General features: G+C 41.5%; 1 protein-coding gene across 2 annotated transcripts in view; it reads left to right on the top strand.

The window, feature by feature from the left end:
- Nucleotides 1-310: 310 nt before the first annotated feature.
- Nucleotides 311-20860, top strand: part of WIF1 (WNT inhibitory factor 1) — a 107474-nt gene continuing 86924 nt past the window's right edge. For both annotated transcript variants that reach the window (XM_039358649.1, XM_039358648.1), the window contains exons 1-2: nucleotides 311-483; nucleotides 2487-2626. In XM_039358649.1, the coding sequence (XP_039214583.1) occupies nucleotides 333-483; nucleotides 2487-2626 (291 nt within the window). In that variant the 5' untranslated portion in view covers nucleotides 311-332. The remainder of the gene's footprint in view (nucleotides 484-2486; nucleotides 2627-20860) is intronic.

Raw genomic sequence — 20860 nt, 5'->3', positions numbered from 1 at the left:
GAGAGCCGCTTCTTGGCAGATAATCGCTGCTGCCGCCTAGCGGGACTGGCTCGCCGCGCTCGCTCCCTTCTACGAAGCACTCGTTCCCTATTCCTAGCCCAGCTCTCACATCCGTTGCGGCTGCCAAAAGGCAAGCCTACCTCCAGCCGCCGCAGAGCAAGACAACAGACGCCTCCAGCCCGCCTCCTCGGTGCAGAAGTGAGACGCCACCCGGGACGGAGTAGAAGAGCGAGCGGGAAGCAGCGGCAGGCGTGAAAGGTCTCCCTCGAGGAAGGACGTCCTTTCTTGCTTCCCCCCCCCCCGCCCCGTGGAACAGATAAATCAAGCGCGGCATGGCCCGTGGAATCAGCGCCTTCTCTTCAGCGGCGCTCTGGCTTTGCGGCACTCTGTGCCTCGCCAGCCTGCCGCTTTTGCGCGGCGCACAGCGCCAGGAAGACACCCTCTACATGTGGATTGACGCTCATCAAGCCCGCGTGCTGATCGGTAGGTGAGGCTGGGGTTCGCGTGGATCTCTTTCCTCTCTTTGCTCCGCCGTCTGCGCGCGCTCTCGTTTAGAGTTCTCTAATCTGGGGCTTTGTCCGGATATGTATCGCAGCTCCGTTCCTAGTCATCTAGTCTGTTGGTGGGGAATATGAGATTTGTCCTCAAACGTGGGAAGGGCACCGGGTTTTTATCTTTCCCCATCCCCACCGAGTCCTCTTTAGCGCGTGGATTCTCCACAAGGTAAGCTTAACTCTTAAGCAATAGAGGATACAGCGCTGGAATAGAACTTTGGAATCCATTGCCACCAGATGTACTTATGGCTGCCAACTTGGACAGCTAGGCAACAGTTTCATAAAGGATAAGGCTACCAATGGTTACTGGTCATTGAGAATGGCTATGCATTGCCTGAAATATCTTTGGCGTAAGCCCCTGGATAGTTATTAGGAAAAAAATAGTGGAAGGGTGCAAAGCTACCAAATGATGGATTAAATAATGGATGATGGATTTGGTCTGCTGGTTCTTCTTTCCTTGTGCCTCCACATGAGTACATATATAAGGCAATTATGGAAAGAAAATGAAAAGTCCCTTGAGGTATTTGGCTTCCCCAAACAAAATTGCAAAGTTTGAAAGAGATTATAATTCTAGCACTGAACATTTACTTTCATGTTGGCGTGAAGGAATGGCAACTGTAAACCATAATAATAATAATAATAATAATAATAATAATAATAATAATAATAATAATAATAAAGTTGGAAGGGACCTTGGAGGTCATCTAGCCCAACCCCCTTCTCAGGCAGGAAACCCTATACCATTTCGGACAAATGGCTGTCCAGTTTCTTCTTAAAAACTTCCAGTGTTGCAGCATTCACAGCTTCTGGAGGCAGGTTGTTCCACTGGTTAATTGTTCTAACTGTCAGGAAGTTTCTCCTTAGTTCTAGGTTGCTTCTCTCCTTGATTAGTTTCCATCTGGTGCTTCTTGTCCTGCCTTCAGGTGCTTTAGAGAATAGCTTGACTCCCTCTTCTTTGTGGCAGCCCCTGAGATATTAGAACACTGCTATCATGTCCCCCCTTGTCCTTCTCTTCATTAAACTAGACATACCCAATTCCAGCAACCGTACCTTATATATTTTAGCCTTCAGTCCCCTAATCAACTTTGTTGCTCTTCTCTGAACTCTTTCTAGAGTCTCAACATCTTTTTTACATCGTGGTGACCAAAACTGGATGCAGTATTCCAAGTATGGGCTTACCAAGGCATTGTAAAGTGGTATTAATACTTCACATGATCTTGATTCTATCCCCCTGCTAATGCAGCCTAGCATGGTGTTGGCTTTTTTGGCAGCTGCAACACACTGCTGGCTCATATTTAAGTGATTGTCCACTAGGACTCTGAGATCACTCTCACAGTTACTACTATTGAGCAAGGTACCCCCTATACTATACCTATACATTTGGTTTTTCTTGCCTAAATGTCGAACCTTATTTTTTTCACCATTGAATTTCATTTTGTTAGACAGCGCCCAAATGTTCAAGTCTGTCCAAATAATAGATTAGTAGTTCTTTCCTACAAGGTTTTGCGGAAGGGTACTGACTTCTTATCAACGTGGTTGCTAAGAGTCAAAAAGAACTTGATAACATAAACAGTCAATCAAGTGATTTCTTATACAATTTTTTAATGTTTAAATTACTACTCTATGAGTAATCTGGAGAAATGATGTGAAACAACTATTTCCAGGCATTATGAAGTTAAATCCAAAAAACATATACTTGAGTAATGCACGATGGTGATCCTTTTTTATACGTTATACATTCTTTACCCCCGTAAGTGACTGAATAGGCATGTTTCTCAGAATATGTATTTCTGCCATAGTTCTGCTAGAGTAGTTCTCTGAGAAAGCCTGCATGTTTTTCTATGAAAACCCTTCAGACTGAATGTTTGATTTTCATCCCATGTTAGTATTTAATTTTCTGCCTGTTTCAACTTAAGTGGTTTTATTTTACAGGCTTTGAAGAGGATATTCTGATTGTTTCCGAAGGAAAGATGGCCCCATTCACTCACGATTTCAGAAAAGCTCAACAAAGAATGCCAGCTATCCCTATCAACATTCAGTCTATAAATTTCACCTGGCAAGCAACAGGAAAGGTAGGTAGAAGGTATAGATTGGTACAACTTGGCACTGTTGGGGTGGTAGTGGCAGGGAAAGAAGAGAAATATTTTGAAGTGGATCGATTAGCAAGTATTTTAGAATTACACCAAAAAGGCAATACAAAATTAAATTTTTAATTATCTGCCAGATGAAGTATGAATCAATCATGTCTATGATAGGCAAAGGTATACAGTGTACTTTTTCTGTATGTGTCTCTCTAATGAAACTCAGTTCCAGATAGAAGCAGTATATGGCAGTCCCTCAAAATGAGTATTTTGTGCCAGGGCAATTTTAATCTTTTTGGGGGGCACATATTTTGTTATCCAAGGACTCCAGGGAACATGACTGATGAGCACTGAAATCAATGGTGTAAGCAAGGTCAAAATGTTTTGAGTTTTTTTATGTTGATTTTTTTTTTTAAAAAAATAGCCAATACTTCAATACATCTTTTTTAAAGCCTTAAATAAGTATTTTGAAAGACAAAATATTGTCCAACCTAAGGTCATCATCTTGCTGATTAATTTTTATGGCACAGTCTTGGGGAGTTTTGAGGGCAGCCCAAACAGGGTAGGGGGCTGCATACAGCTCTTTCTTAGCCTCTACTCTGGGAGTACCAAGAGTACTCTGGGAATGCTGTTCAAAACTAAGAACAATGCTTAACCTTTAGATAGCATGTTGGAGACCACGTATTCCATAGGGTAGGAGTGTCAAACTATCGGCCCATGGGCCGGAAGCATCATGCAGAAACTGCGCCCACCCCATTACCGGCAATGGAAAAAAAGTTGCGATATGTCGCGTCACGCGACGTTGCAAGTTTGACACCCCTGCCATAGAGAGTGGAACCAAACGAAAAGCTAAATATGATTTCATATCATTGACATTTATATTTAATTCAAATTAAATATAGTTAATATGACTGCTTTAATATTTAACTATATATTAAACATTATCACTTAATTTAGCATCCAAAGTTTTTACAGACCATATAGGGCCAGCAGCCTGACATTTTGTATCCATATTTAAATATAGGTAAATTGACTGAAGTCACTTTTAAGTGAATTTGAGAACTGCTTATGTTAATACAATTGTGCTGTTGATGGTATTAATTAATTAATTAATATCCCACCTTTATTGGTGACAAACGTACCTAACACTGCTTCCTCATCCTATTTTCCCAACAACAATCTTGTGAGGTGAGTTGGGCTGAGAGAAAGAGACCAGCCCAAAGTCATCCACCTGGTTTTCATGCCTAAAGCAGGATTAAAACTCAGTCTCCTGGTTTCTAGCCTGGTGCCTTAAACCGGGGTCTTCAAACATGGCCCTTTTATGACTTGTGGACTTCAACTTCAAGGCATGCTGGCTTAGGAATTCTGGGAGTTGAAGTCCATAAGTCATAAAAGGGCCAAGTTTGAAGACCCCTGCCTTAAACACTACACCAAACTGGTTCTCCTAGTTAATAGTAAGTATTTGAAGGAGATGATTGATCAATGGTGGACAAACCTTTGTGAAACACAGACTTCCAAAGTAGTATCACAACTTACAAGTGTAGCTACTGTGACTCAGTTATGCTATTCCTCCCATACCCAAGCTCTGAAGTTCAAATTTTGCCAAAAATAAAATAGCAATTCACTGTTTCAATGTGCAAAAGGGTTTTGTTTTTGAAAAGCATTTATAGAAAATAATAAATTCCACTGAAAACTCTATTTACCATATGTTATGCATCTGTGAAGAAAGAATAGGGCAAGACACAATTTTGTAGCGTAGTATATACCATGTAAATGACTGTGGAGTCCAGATATAGTTTACAAGCTACCTTGTAATTCATTTTTGCTGAGCAATAAAGCCTTTTTTTCTGGCAAAAGTTTGAGAAATGTGCTGCTGTTTTCTGTCAGCAGCTACAACAGATGGCTGGCACATGACTCTCTTGGTAAATGAAGTGGGATCTCTACAACATGATACTTTGATCTCTGGTGGCACATCCATAACACTAAGATGCAAAATACCACAGAAGGTCAGAAGCTAAATATTAAAGGTTCAGAGCTTTGCTTTTGATATATGGATCCTTGGTTTTATTTTCTTTTAAATATTATCCATAAGCTTTTTTGCATTACATGTTTTCATCTGAAGCATGGAGCTCAAAATATATATCTGATGATAGGGAAGCACAGTGAATATGTTGTCTGGGGTGCCAGGTTATAGGCGTTTGCATTTGTTATACATTGAGCAACCTTCAGCAGCTGTTGTCCAAAATGTGGAATATAAACCTGAGACATAAATAGGAAGAATGACTGAACTCTGCATTGTTTTAAATGTTAAGAGAAAAAGATGAAAACCAGATCCCTCCATATAAGCTTTTGTTCTACAACGATATTTGATGTACATTCATTAGTTTTTCTGTAATGTGGTTTTAACCAAAATGCACTGCCATACTTTTGTTTAAATGCTATCACATTTAAATGAATAAATGGGGAGCCTAGACTACTGTATAGTGTACAACATAAGTCTCAGGACTCTAAGTAGCCCCTGAATTCCTTCTTGTCCCCAAATCACATCTGATTACTAAAGCTAAAAACGGATGATACAAACATCTGCCATTGGATGTTTATATTTTTATGTTCTAAAAAATAGTAGATAAGCCCTGCAATGGACCTAATACAATTTAAAAAGGAAATAAAATCTATAAATTTCCTCCAGGATCCAAGAAAAAAAAATCCAGGATCTATCCACTTTGCATCATTATCCTACTGACTGCACCTTCAATACCCTAAAAAGATTATACAGGGCTCTGTCAAGCCAAACCTTTCAAGAAGATTTTTTTTAAAATATCCATAATCTGTCTATTGTTACACTTTTGTCACTTGGTTATTTTTTTTATTCTATCCATAACATATTTCTGGAGACACACATAGTTAACTACTTCCATATCTTGTAAAAAGAAAATAAAATGTGTGTAAAGTCACAACAAAATGGAGGACTTCCCCAATCAACCCATATATTACTTATATATTGTAATTTTTAAACATTTTTGAAAAATGAAGATTAAAATATCCCAGTAGCAAAACATCCAATAATTCAAAAATAATTATAATTATTAAAACAAATTTAAAAGTTACATCTTGATGCCCTAAATCAGAGAAAAAGAGTTACCATTTGTAATTCCCAAAGCAGTCTGTTTAGATTCTAGGAGAAAAGCTTTTCTGAGTTTCTGTGGATAAATACATTAAAAGTCTCCTTACAAATTTTATCAGATAACCAGATCCTAAGCCATTTGAGGGGATTTAAAGATTAAAATCTTGAACTGAACCTGGAAAAACAACAGACAAGTAGTGCATTCCTTAAAATAGGATGATGTGATCATGAGACTGTATTCCTGTTGGAACATAGCAAATTATTTCATTTTACTCTTAACTGGGATTATTTATGTTTTTCAAAGAGAAGAGATTTTTGCAAAAATCTGATATGGATATAACCAAGGCTTGGATAAGTGCTGACAGATCATTCTAAAATGGCTTTCCAGAATGAATAAAGTGACCTTCTCTAATTTGGTGCAGTCTAAGTGTGTAGGACTACAACTATCATATCCAGTCAACATGGCTCCTGGGAATGATAGTAATATACCATAGCTGAAGACCAGTTTAACAAAGGTTGTGATAGACAGACAGAGAGAGAGAGAGAGCATACAAGGACATAAAACAGACCTAAAATGGTATTCAAACCATGATGCAACAATTTCCATAAAATGAATGAATGAGCCCCTAAAAATTATTTCAGAGAAAATAGGAAAACAAAGCAAAATTAAAAAATGAAAACAGCATGATGGCTTATTTTTTAATGCTCATGGTATAACACATGTTTCATCTAATACTTCTTAGGTTTTGTGTTTGTGTATGTGCGCGAATGCCTTTGAGTCAGTCATGATTCCTGGCAACTGCCTGGACAGACCTCTGCAATTTTCTTGGCAAGAGTTTGAAAGTGATTTGCCATTTCTTTCTTTCTGGAGCTAAGACTGGCTTAAATTCAGCTAGCTGGCTTAGTACCTAAAGTTTGATTTAGAGTTACCCCCAACTGCGTGTTGCCATTGCTGTATACCTAGGCTGTGAAGAGTTGATGGCTGCAGAGAGGCCAATGGGCACATCTCCCAAATCCCAACTGATCATTGTGCGGAGGTGTGGGTCTTGCATGGTGGTTAGTTGATGTGACTTCCTGTTCTGTGCTTTGATGTTTGAGAACCCAGAATGAACATTTGCAGATGTATAAATGCAGCAGCTATGCAACCATCTCTGAATGACAGACACATACGTTCTCTGATGTGCTTGGTTTTCTGGAACCCTAACCCTTAAATCACTACTCCGGACTGGCTCTCAGGTAAATGATTATCTACCTACTTATCTGGGAATATGTTCCATTAAAATCAAAGGATCTTAAATTTTACAGAGATAGAAGAAGGCTGAAATACATATCCTTGTGATCATTGGTATTAAATTAAGATTAAATTACTCTGCATTCAATGTGCTATTAATATCATTAATACTGCTGCCTGTAAGTTTTAAAAAACCTCTTTTAAAAAAAACTTGAAAATGAAAAGAAATTTATTTTTAGACATTCTCTTAATGCCTTGCAGCTTTGATGCAGGTTCACCACATAAGGTACCTTTATTGAATAAAGGGCTTCATACCAGACATTTTATAAATGCTATTAAATAGAACTTTATGGATCAATAAATGGCAGTGTTGAGTCCGTGGCGGGAAGCAGACACAAGAAGCAGTTGAAGTTCTCAGTTTTCTTTATTCTGCGTTCAGCTTACAAGTAGATGGCTTCAGCAGCTCCCAAAACCTCCCAGCTTCTTATATAGACATTTCCCGGGTAAATGCGATACTTTTCCCGCGCCAGCACCCGCGCATGCGCACGGCGCTGGCGACAGCCTGTCTGGTCCCGGGCAGCTTTGCACCTGCCCGGGACTGCCTGCAAACGCCCGAGCCGTTTGCAAGGCTCGGGACATAACACCCCTTTCCCCCGGGCTAAAACTACTACCAACATATAATCATTTATTTATGCAGTGTTCTGCTTCTCAGTGCTCCTATCGTTACCTGGCTTTTGTTTAGCCAGCAATGTTATGTAATCCTCTAAGTATTTAGGAGACTTCTTTGCTCTCTGTGACCTTCTCAGCTCTGGGTTACTAGCATGAGTTCCCTGACTGGAGGGAGATGTGAGCCTGTTCTCCTTATTTTGCCTTGGTGCCTTCCAAGGACTGTGCCCCGCTGCCTGGCCTGCTTGCTCGCCCACCGGGCTCGTCAGGCCAGGGCTTCTGTCACTTTGTGACCTGGTTGACCTGCCTAGCTGTAGACCCTCGGGCCCCTTGAAGTGATAGCCACTGCTGGGCGTCTCTGTTGAACCTCCTAGGTCCGTCCAAGACCTGTCAGGAGGCTGTCCATTCCCTGAACCCCGTTCTGTGTCCGGGCTTGTGTGGGTTTCTGTACTTTCCCAAAACTCAGTTACTCCCTGATTTGGGCTAGAGGTGTTGTAGTCGGGACTTGGTTCCTCGACCACCTCCCTGTATGTTTGACCCCCTGTAGGATTTGGGGTAAGGTCAGGCCAACCTTGGGAATTGTGTGCCAGCTCTCTTGCGGGGAATGATTTGTTGGGATGCCCCCGGGTATCCTCCGTGACTGGAGTGCTGTGTGATGTGTGTGGAAAGTGAGTATGCCCCCGGGGTGACTCCCTGGCTGGAGTAGGCGTGGATGCCTGGTAATTAGGTAGGCTCATAGAATTCTTGTTCGGAGCTCTCGCGGAACCCTGGGATGGGCCGTTTGTGGCTCCATCAGTGGAGATGGGCAGCAGCTCGTGCCCTTCCCTTTGCTCCAAAGGGTCCCCCTCCCCCCCTGGAAAAGACCCAGGAGTCTCATCTGAAAAGTCCCGCCGAGGGCGGAGTTGGTCGATGTGCCGACGCAGGACACGACCGTTGTCCAGGGCTACCTCGTAGGAGAGAGGACCTGTGACCCTGGAAATAGAAGCGGGGACCCATGTATGACCAGGCCCGTAATTGCGAGCCCAAACCGGGGCACCCACAAGTAGTTGTCTAGGTGCCCTAGGATGTGAGGTAGATGAAGGCAGTCTGTCCGGATGCAACCGGTCAAGTTTAGTAGTAAGTTGACGCCCCCAACGAAGTTCAGCTGGGCTTCTCCCTGTAGAAGTGGACGGTGTGGTGCGATAAGAAAGGAGAAAGTCAGCCAACCTGTGATGCCAGTCCCCGTAGGTGAGTCTTTTCAATGCGTCCTTTGTGATGCGCACCATACGTTCAGCCATACCGTTGGTGGACGGGTGGAAGGGTGCAGACGTGGCATGACGAATCATGTTTGCCTGTAAGAAAGCTTGGAATTCGGAGGAAGTGAATTGAGGGCCGTTGTCGGACACAATGACATCTGGCAGCCCGTGTGCAGCAAAAATCCCCCTCAGTACCTGAATAGTCTTTGCAGTGGTGGTGGATGAGACAGGTACAACCTCAAGCCATTTCGAATGGCTGTCAACAAGGACCAAGAAGAACTGGCCCTGAAAGGGTCCAGCGTAGTCAATGTGCACCCTAGACCATGGGGACTGTGTTTCCTCCCATCTATGCACGGGAGCTTGGGGCATCTCTGGGCGAGATCGTTGGCACAGGTGGCATGCATGCACCTTAGCCTCAATATCTTTATCTAAACCAGGCCACCACAAGTGGCTGCGCGCAAGAGCCTTCATACGAACAATGCCAGGATGACCCTCGTGGAGGGATTCTAAGACCCTAGTCCTCATTGAGGTGGGAATGACAACTCTGTTTCCCCAAAGCAGACAACCCTGAGAAAGGGACAGCTCGTTCCTTTTGGACCAGAAACTCTGAAACTCAGGACTAGGGCAGTGCTCAGGCCAACCAGACAAAACCCAGGAACGGACACGTGAAAGTGTGTGATCTGTACCTGATTCAGCGGCAACATCCCTGGCACTAAGAGGGAGCTCGGGCAAGGCTTGGATTGATAGAATGTTGACAGCTGGCGCAGGGTCAGCTTCTACTACTGGCAGAGGCAATCTACTGAGGCCATCAGCATGGCCCATTTCTTTTCCAGGCTTGTGGAGTAAGGAAAAATCATATGCAGACAAAAAGATAGACCACCTAAGCATTCTAGGGGAAATGATTTGGGGAGTCTGCTTACGTGTGGTAAACAGTCCCAGCAGAGGCTTATGGTCAGTGAAGACCGTGAAGTGCCTGCCATATAGAAAGTCATGGAATTTTTTAATTCCAGCAACAACAGCCAGAGCCTCCCTGTCTATCTGAGCGTAGTTGCGCTCAGCAGAAGACAATGTTCTGGAGTAATATGCAACAGGAACCTGAGTTCCATCAGACCTGAGGTGGCTCAGGACAGCTCCAACCCCGTAAGGGGACGCATCACAAGCGATGCACACAGGAAGAGACTCGTTGAAATGTGCAAGTACACTGTTAGAAGTGAGCAAAGCCTTGACTTTGTTAAAACAACCCTCATGCGTTTGTGACCACTGCCACACTGCTTGCTTGTCTAGTAGCCTGTGAAGAGGCTCAGCTACACTAGCTTTTTGTGGAAGAAAAGAATTGTAGAAATTCAGGAGGCCCAGGAAGGCCTGAAGTTCGGCCTTGGACTTTGGCCTAGGTGCTTCTAAAATAGCAGTCAGTTTGGATTCAGCAGGGTGAATCCCAGCAGCATCAATTTTGAACCCCAGAAATTCAGTAGAAGGCACCCCAATCATGCATTTGTCTTTTTTGAGCTTGAGGCCTGATTTCCTGAATCTTAACAGAACAGCTCTTAGCCTTTCAGCTAGAATGTGTGTGGAGTCTCCTGCAATTAAGACATCATCAAAGTAGGGGCAAACCCCCGGTATGCCCCGCAGTGTGTTTTCCATTACGCTTTGGAAAATCCCAGGAGCGACATTCACTCCAAACTGCAGCCTTTTTACCTTAAAGGCTCCCCTGTGGGTCACAATAGTCTGAGCTATAGCAGCATCATCATCAACAGGCAGCTGTTGATACGCTTGAGCTAGGTCAAGCTTTGCAAAAACGCGCCCCCCCTTGAGGGAGGCCAGAATATGACTGACCACAGGAACAGGATAGGCATGTTGCTGCAATGCCTTATTCAGAGTGCATTTGTAGTCAGCACAAATGCGAATGTCCCCATTTGCCTTTAGAGGCGTGACAATGGGGGTCTCCCAAGGACTGGAATCAACAGGTTCTAGGATTCCCTGTTGGATCAGTTTGTCTAACTCAGTGTCAATTTTACTCTTTAAAGCAAAAGGGACCCTTCTTGCTTTAATTCTAATGGGAGTGACAGTGGGGTCTAGCTTTAAGGACACAGGGGGTCCTTTGAATGTGCCCAGCTGGGGGCTGAAAACATCTGCAAATTCTTTGCAGACTTCCTGTAGGTCGAGTGTTTGTAAACTGTTGAGTCCTGTGACGTGTATCCCCAGGGCCTCAAACCAATCGAGTCCTATGAGACTTGTTCGTTCACCCCCTACTACTAATAAGTCTAGTGGACCTTCAAAACTCTTGTATTGCACGTTAAGGGTGGCCTCCCCCTTAACACACACTCTTGAATTTTGAAAATCTGTTAACACAATGTCAGAAGGCCTTAACTTGGCCTGAGTTCCACTACCGGAACAAATCTTCCTAAATGTATGCAAGGAGATAATTGAAAAGGCAGACCCTGTGTCTAGTTCCATAGATAATGGAACCCCTTGTAGCTTCACCTTGAGTGACAGCTTTTTCTTAATGGGCTTGTGTGTGCCTGTCCTAAGGATGCTTCTTCGCGAAGCGCAAAACCCTACCCTATTCTGGCTGGGGAATCTGATACCTTTCAGGCGCAGTTCTTCCTGAGGTTGTACCTTTCGTCGGCCCAGACACACAGCTGCAATGTGTCCTTGTTTGCCGCATGCCCGGCAGGTAGCGGAGCGGAACTTGCAGTCGGTTCTCCTGTGGCGACCTCCACAGCCGATGCACTTGAGCGGAGCTGAAGAGCTTCCCTTCTGTTTTTCTTCCTTCGTGGGGTGGAGACGGTCGACTTCCTCGTCCGGATCCTCCTCGGAGTTTCTTTGGACGTCTTCCTGGTGCACGGATGCAACCTCTGGACTGTTTCTGATCGGCCGCATGTTCTTGACAGCGCCGCCTGCTGCTTCTTCTGCGGTGACTTCCCTTAAGGCATCTTGGTAGGACAATTCTTCTTTAGCGAAAAGTCTCTGTTGTAGATCTCGATGCCTTAACCCGCACACGAATCGGTCCCTCAGTCGTTCTTCGAGGTCTTTGAACTCGCAGTGCTTGGCGGCCTTCCGTAATGCGGCGATGAATTCTTTGGCCGACTCACCGGGCCGTTGATCCCTCTGCTCGAAGGTGTGGCGCCATGCGATGACGGACATCTTGGGGTGGAAGTGCTCCTTCAGTAGCTTCTTCAGATCTGCGTAGCTTACAGACTCTACTGGAACAGGTGCTGCAAGGTTTTCTGCGATGTCGAAGGCGTCTTGGCCGCAAACACAAAGCAGGGTGGCAGCCTTCAAGCTCTCTTCCCTCACTTGGTTTGCCTTGAAGTAGTTCTCCACCCTGGCTACGTATGACTCCCACCGCTCTGGATGTGAGACGTCGAATTCCGAAAGCCTTCCGATTTTTGCCATCTTCAGGAGACGGGTCTATCAGCCAGCCTACCCCCGAATGCGCACTGGATTGGCGGGTAGCTGCCGAGTCGACGCCGTTCCGCCGCTCAAGACTCACTTGGGTAAGCTTACACTTCTTCCTTTCCAGGCGGTGTAAGGCAATCCCACCTTCGTCGCCAGTGTTGAGTCCGTGGCGGGAAGCAGACATGAGAAGCAGTTGAAGTTCTCAGTTTTCTTTATTCTGCGTTCAGCTTACAAGTAGATGGCTTCAGCAGCTCCCAAAACCTCCCAACTTTTTATATAGACATTTCCGGGTAAATGCGATACTTTTCCCGCGCCAGCACCCACGCATGCGCACGGCGCTGGCGACAGCCTGTCTGGTCCCGGGCAGCTTTGCACCTGCCCGGGACTGCCTGCAAATGCCCGAGCCGTTTGCAAGGCTCGGGACATAACAGGCAGCATTCCATTTTCCACTACAATATGGTATTTGTTATTCCATTTTATAGCTGTGGTAGTCACAAACATTTCTATTCTAATAAATATTTTAGTTGTGAAGGGGGTTTGGAACCACATGCTGAAAAGGACTAATAATTAAAATCCATGGGCTAATATAGCACAGAGGCCAAGAGTGTATGCACAATTGAAATTTTATAAATCTTCCTTTGGAAGAAAGGCAGACTGAATGCAGCAGGACCTCTAAATAAGGATGTATTACCTCTTTCACTCTTTCTCTAAGAATGTGGCTGTGGAAAACACTGTATAAGCCTTCTGAAGAATTGTAGAATTGACCTTGGGGAAGGAAGGAGCAAATTTTTAAGATGGACTAGTAGAACATTACACAGTCCCCAAAAAGAGGAAAATATAAGAAAGAAATTGAGATAATTCTGTCTTGGTTTTGTTTAACGTAAGATGGCACACAGAGAAACTTGGACATGTTTTCAAGATTCTGCTATTCTACTTTACCACAATAAAGAACATTGCTGGAATCCTTGTCATGCTTATAGTGACCACATGTTCTTTATTATAAAGGACAGTCCTTTACAGTATTTCAGTAAGCTGTCCTTTAGATTTTTAAAATTTAATTATTTTCTTGTTTTGCTCTTGAATTTTCTTTTGTGAAACAAAATTATAAATGTACACAATTCATTTTTTTATCCTTAGAAAACATGCCTCTTTTTCACGTTTGACCTTTATATTTTCTAAGAAAATATGATTATTGTAGCCAAATTGTTTCTTGACCTGGGCTATCCTGAAGTGCCAACACCTAAAGCTTTTCACTGTAACATAGATTTGTTAAGGATGTTGGAGTAAAGTCAGGCACATCTTTTTCTCATTTTAATATACAGTACATGTACTGAATAATTACAAGTAGTAATAGACTTATGACTATTCATTTAGTGACCTTTCAAAGTTACAATTGCACTGAAAAAAATGATTTATTGTTTTTCACACTTACGACCATTGCAGCATCCCCATAGTCATATGATCAAAATTCAGCTGCTTTGCTTTGCATGTATTTATAACAGTTTGCACTTTCCAGGGGTCATGCGAACACCATTTGTAACCTTCCCAGCTGGCTTCCAACAAGCTAAGTCAATGGGGGAAGCCATATTCATTTAATGACCACACAATTCACTTAACAACTGTGGCAAAAATGTTGTAAAATAGGGCAAAACTCACTTAACGCCTTGCTTAGAAAGGGAAATTTTGGGCTCAATTGTGGTCATACGTCAAGGATTACCTATACACTTATTACACTAGTTACCATTACTATATTACTTTTTTATTAGTTTTATTCATTTATAACAGTGGTTCTCAACCTGTGGGCCGGGACCCCATTTGGGGTCGAACGACCATTTCACGGGGGTCGCCAAACAACACAGTCCGCCATTTTTTTCCCCCTTTTCCTTAGCTGTGCTACTCCCTTTTATTCTATTGGCTTTTGAAAGCCAATAGAATAGATTCTCTTGAATAGAGTCTAATTCTATTGGCTTTCAAAATCCAATAGGAATTGTCCAGGCTGTCTCTGCCCTGCTGAGCCCGCCAAAAGTCCCATTCTGCAAACGGTGCTGCACCAGTTGAGTAGTCCTCGACTTACGACCGGTTGAATAGTCCTCGACTTACGACAGGTTGGGGGTCACGGCATTAAAAAGGTTGAGAACCACTGATTTATAACATAAAATATGAAAATACAAATGCAAATAGTAGGGAACAACAGTAGAAAAATAAAACAAAAAAGGTGTGAAGAAAGAGAGGGGAAAGAAACAAAAGGCATTGACTTCTGACTCTCTCTGTTGCAGTAAAATCAAGACATTATAATCAAATCTCAACTTTTTACATTTCTATAGTAGTATGCACTATCCATTTCTGTATCTGCAAATCAGGCTAATCAGTAAAACCCAAAAACATAATATCATTTTTTTCCACCTCAAGCACGAAGTCCAGAAGCGGTTTCCAAGTAGAAACAAAAGCGCTCTTTTCTTTTATCAACACAGTCAATTTGGCTATCTCTGCTAAGTCCATCAACTTTTGTAACCATTCATCCATGGTAGGAAACAAGTGGAATCCTTCCACTTTTGTGCGGAGAGCAATCTTGCTGCTGTCACCATATATAAAATAAGAGTTCCAAACTTTTTTTCCAGTTCTCTTTCCATTAGGCCCAGAAGGAAAGTTTCTGGTTTAATCTTTATGTTCACTTTAAGAATTTTCTGCATTAATATATGAATCCTACTCCAATATTCCTTTGCCTTATCACATGTCCACCATAAATGATAAAAAGTCCCTTCTTTACATTTACATTTCCAACATTCATTTGAAATACCTTTATACATTCTAGATAACTTATCTGGTGTTAAATACCAGCAATACATCATTTGTAAAATGTTTCTATTAGGTTATAATTTAATCTGAATTTTAAGCCTTTTATCCACATATTCTCCCATTGTTCAAACATCACATTATGCCCAAAATTCCTTGCCCACTGGATTATACACTGTTTTACATGTTCATTTTCCAAATTCAATTTTAATAACGTTTTATAGACTTTGGCAATTATATGATCATCACTGCCACATAGCAGGATTTACAGTTCATTTTTAGCAAATCCAAAACCATGGCCTTTTTTGTCTAGTTTAAATCTTTCCTTCATTTGTTGATATGTAAACCAATGACAAGCATGACCTTCTAATTGTAATTCTTCCCTAGACTTGAGGATGGGGTCTCCAGAATTGAAAGATACTATTTTACCGTATGTCCAGCAGTCTGGCTTCACCACCATTTCTTTTCTTTAAAAAGTTTCATGGGGAGACACCATAGGGGCTATTTCATTAAAAAAAACCTTGTTTTATATTTATTCCAAACTCTTAATATGGCGTGTCTAATAAAATGATTATTAAAATTAACATTTATTTTAACTTTATCGTACCGTAAATACTCATGCCATCCAAACCTTAATTCATGGCCTTCCAAATCGAGCAGCCTCCCATTCTGGAGGCTCACCTACTCTTTTAACCAAGCCAAACAGCATGCATCAAAATATAATTTCAAATCTGGTAAACCCAGATCCCCTCTTACCTTAGCATCTTGCAATAACTTGTATTTGATTCTTGGTTTCTTTCCTTGCCATATAAATTTAGAGATATCCCTTGCCACTGTTTAAATGGAATATCCATTGCAAGTATTGGCATTGTCTGGAACAGAAAGAGCATCTCTGGTAAAACATTCATTTTAATTACTGAAATCCTGCCCAGTAATGATAAATGTAGTTTGTTCCATCTTTGTAGATCCTTTTTTATATCATTCCAAAGAGGTACATAATTATTTTGAAACAGTTTTGTGCTTGTGTTTATCAACATAACTCCCAAATATCTCACCTTTTTCTCCACCTTGAAACCAGACCTTTTACTCAATATTTTCTTGTGGAAAACAAAAGGGACTCTTATGAATTCCAGAGGGTTTAGCAGAGAGATTTATTGCACAGGTTCAGAAGCAATAGAGACAAGCAATTCTGAACCCTGAGGGCGGGTTCAGGCTTCAGTTTTATACTTTCTTTTTCTCAGGAAGAAAAGATTACACATTCTGATACACATTGTATTACATTAGGTTAGTTTCTCACAGGCATACAATGGAGAGTTTTGCTACATACATTGTTTCCAAGTGCAATGCATATTTGGTTAGTCACATATTGCTAACACAGCATTATTCTAGTAATTATGCAGACAAATCATTATTCTAGTGATGTGATTTTTCATTATTATTATTGTTGTTGTTAATTGCGAAGTCGTGTCCGACCCATCGCGACCCCATGGACAACGTTCCTCCAGGTCTTCCTGTCCTCTACCATCTTCTGGAGTCCATTCAAATTCACATCTACTACTTCAGTGACTCCATCCAGCCATCTCATTCTCTGTCGTCCCCTTCTTCTATTGCCCTCAATCTTTCCCAGCATTAGGTTCTTCTCCAGTGAATCCTTCCTTCTCATTAGGTGGCCAAAGTACTTGAGTTTCAACTTCAGGATCTGTTATTATTATTATTCCACATTAATATCACCATCCTGGGAGGACATATTCTTGATCAACATTGTTGTTTTCTGTTTATTTATTTTAAAACCTGCTAGAACCCCAAACTCATTTAATTTCCTCAACATAAATAGCTTTAACTCCTTGAATAAAGCTCTCTCCAAAGTCCATTTCTTCCAGGACTTTAAACATAAAAGTCCAATTTAGAATGTCAAAGGCCTTCTCTGCATCTAGGAGTATTAAAGCTTCTTGTTTCTCACTGTCGTATTGTAATTATTCAATGATATTCAGAACAGTCCTCACATTATCCCTTAACTGTCTTTCTGCCAGAATTGCAGCAAAGAGTTTATAGTCATTATTCAGTAGTGAAATTGGTCTATAATTCTTTGTCTTTGTAGGATCTTGACCCTCCTTTGGTAATAATACAATATTGGCTTCCTTCCATGTTTGGGATATCCTTCCCTCCTCAATTCATTATGTCCTTTAGTGGCTGTAGAAGTTCCTCCTCGAAGCACTTATAGTGTTGACTTGTAAGGCCATCTGGTCCTGGAGCTTTACTTGGTTTCATTTTTTTAAATAGCTTGTGATATTTTGAAGACTGTTATTGGGTCATTCATAAGTTGCCTCTGGGATTGTGATAACTTAGGTAACCTTTGTCTTAAAAGATATTCATTTATTTTAGACCTCTCTAACTCCTGTTTTTTTATACAAGTTAGAATAAAAATTATGAAAAGTCTTTTTAATGTTCATTATCAGTTATTACCTTATCCCCTTCACTAATGTTCTCAATCATTCATTTTTCCCTTTCCTTCCTTAATTTATATGCCAACCATCTCCCTGGTTTATATGAAAATTCAAAATGTCTTTGTTTCACATACTTCATTTTTATTTCTATTTCTTGAACTGTTAACATAGTTGCTGTAACAATTTAATTTGATGTGAATTTTTTACATCTGTATTACTTTTGAAACAAATTGCTATTGATTCCTTGGAATTTGTTTGTTAAAAACATTTGTTCATTTTCAAGAGCACTTTTTCAATTTTTTTTTTCTGATCATAAGTGTGTATAGTTCTGTACCTTAATGTTGTACTGTATAAGTCATTTGTGTTTATGCATATGGTAATTCATGCCCTAGTCATCTTTTGGCTGGATTACTGCAACACGTTCTTCATTGGGCTACCCTTGAAGAGAATTCAGAAGCTGCTGCTGATGCAGAATACTGCAGCATTCACAGTCCTGGAATATCCTAGGGCTGCACATATAATTACTACGTGAGCTGCATTGGTTGCCAGTTTGCTTCCAGGTCCAATTCAAAGTATTGGTCATTACATTTAAAGCCCTACATGGCATGGTTCCAGGGTATCAGAGGAGCCATCTCTCCTCGATGGGACATGCCTGCCTCATTCGTGCCAATGGAAGAGGCCTGCTACAGATCCTATTTGCTAAAATATTGAAGCAGTGATCAAGAAGAAGAGCCTTTTCTGCTATGACCCCATCCCTGTGGAACCTTCGTCCACCAGAGATGAGAACTCCTTCCTCCCTTTTGGCCTTCTGGAAGGGTATCAGAACCTGGTTTTGTTCATTGGCTTGGGGTACTGAGGTGGGGCGCTCTCTGCTGGAGGTGGCTCACAGGGTAGAAGATCTTATCCCTGTCCCATCCATCTCTTGGCTCTTGTAGCTGTGGTTTCAGCACAGTTTTTAATAATATTTTTATGTTGGTTGTTTTTGATCTTTTATTTTTTTTAATTATTTTTCACCTATAATTTGTTAGCTGCCCAGATGTAGGGGAATTGAGTGGCATAGAATTTAACAAACAAACAAACAAATAAATATCTGTCCAAATATATTTGTGAAGACCATATTGCTTCCTCTTTGAAGGTGACCCATAGGTCAAATAAAATCCAGGTTAGATAGCTATCAATAATACAATGGAACACTCAAGGCTTCCAAACTTTTTTGAATCATGTAATATCTTACATTTAACTCTCAGTCTTTTATTAGACCATATAAAATTTGTTACTTGTCTCTGCCTTGTTTTCAATTTTCACTGGAATAATTTGGAAGAGAAATTTCAGTCTTGGCAATTGTTACTTTAACAGCTGCAATCTTCTTAGCCAAAACTATTTTATCTTTCTCCATTTTGAAATATTTGTCATTGTATTTTTCCAAATCTGTGATTATTTTTAATCTTTAAAAAATTAAGATTTTTCATTTTTCTTTATATTTATATTTAACCTTTTGTCTTTATTGTTTACTATATAGTAAATTCCCAGGTACAATCTTTTTTGGCAGTGATAATAAATCCTGTTATTCAGAAGAAAGATTGCTTTTCCTCTTCAGTTTAGTTTGTCAGTATCTGAATTTTATCCTTATTGATCTGATATTCTGACCCTGGACCATGCTACTATATGTAGTCCCTCATCAATTCTAAGGAGTCATTGATCTGAGTAATTTGTTAATTTAATTCCCAATATTTTATTATCTTGAACCATGGTAACTCAGTCAACCTTGAACTGATGAGAATCGAACTGCCAAACTGCAGGCTACTTCTTCTGACAGCCAGCTGCCTGCAGTTTGGCAGTTCAAATTCTCATCAGTTCAGGATTGACTCAGCCTTCCATCCTTGCAAGGTTGGTAAAATGAGGATCCAGATTGTTGGGGACAATATGCTGACTCTGTAAACCACTTAGAGAGGGCTGTAAAGCACTGTGAAGCTGTATATATGTCTAAGTGTTATTGCTATTGACATATTTTCTTTACTACTGACTCTTGTGCTAATAAGAATAAGGAAGAACAAAAGGAACAAACTATACTTTTCTTGTCCCCTTCATTATGGTATGTTTCTGTGATATGTGCTAGTTACATTTGTTTCATGTTTTTTATAAATGGAAGAGAATATATTAGCTCAAGGTTGAATTTTATAAATCAGGGGTCCCCAATCCCCAGGCTGCGGCCTATTTGCAACTGGGCCACATGAGTGGCTGGCTGGAATGCATGTGCTCTCAGCTCAACTTGCTCACCCACACTGCCCATTTCCCCTCCCTCACTGTCAAGCTGCAAAGATTGGGTACCACTGTTATAAATGCTCTGTATCTGTCAGGCATAAGTAACCAGTAACAGGAGTTGAGCACAATGCACTAAATGTTTATTACATGCAACCTATAGACAAAAATCTGATCTACTAACAGTCAAGCCAAATTGGTACTAGACGAAGGTCAGTGGAATTCATGGAGCTGGACTTGGGTCTCTTGTGGGAATGCAGTAACTCCAAAGTGCTGATGTGTTGGGCTCAGACTACTCATCTCCTACAGTATCCATGTGAAAAAGTTAAAGCCCCTTAACATTGTTCAAGTCATACATATGAAAAGTCCAATCCAAACTATCAAAAGCTTTCTCTACACCAAAAAAGACCACAATCACCTGTTTGTTAAACAACATTCAAGAAATTTCTGATGTTGTCCTTTATGTATCTTTGGGACAAATTCAGTCTGGTCAGATGTATTAATATAATTAAACAATATTTATTCTCTTTGTAATTATCATCTTTAAAAGTTTGTGGTTACATTCAAGGAAAAAATTGGTCGCTAGGATTCTGGATAGGTTGGGTTGTTTATTTCCTTGTAGATTAGAACAGAGGTCTCTAACCTTTCCAGGCTCGTGGCCTGGAGGGAAGGAGAGTAGCTTCCAAATTGGTGCATGTGCACATGCAAATGCAAATGGCACCACATGCGCCGGCATGGCACTAGCGGCCCTCTTTCACGCATGTGCGGATGGGCCACACATACCCACCCGGCGCTAGCGGCCCCATTCGTGCATGTTCAAATGGGCTGCGCACACCCGCCGGATGCTAGAAGCCTGTTCATGCATGCGCAAACAGGCCACACACATCCGCCCAGTGCTAGCAGCCCCATTTGTGCCTGTGCGCATGCACAAACAGAGCCGTGGCCACTAGTGCAAATGAGGGAGTATGCACACGTGCATACACTGGCCAGCCATTTCTGTGGTCCACTGGCCAAGAGACTGCAGCCTAGTAGTGGGCCCATAGGTTTAGGAACCCCAGATTAGAGCATTGAAAG

The sequence above is a fragment of the Crotalus tigris genome, unplaced genomic scaffold (assembly GCF_016545835.1).
Source record: "Crotalus tigris isolate CLP2741 ecotype Arizona unplaced genomic scaffold, ASM1654583v1 scf7180000019050.494769, whole genome shotgun sequence".
Classification (NCBI taxonomy): Eukaryota; Metazoa; Chordata; class Lepidosauria; order Squamata; family Viperidae; genus Crotalus; species Crotalus tigris.
Note: the sequence above shows the minus strand (reverse complement) of the source record. Positions and strands in the feature narration are given on the sequence as shown.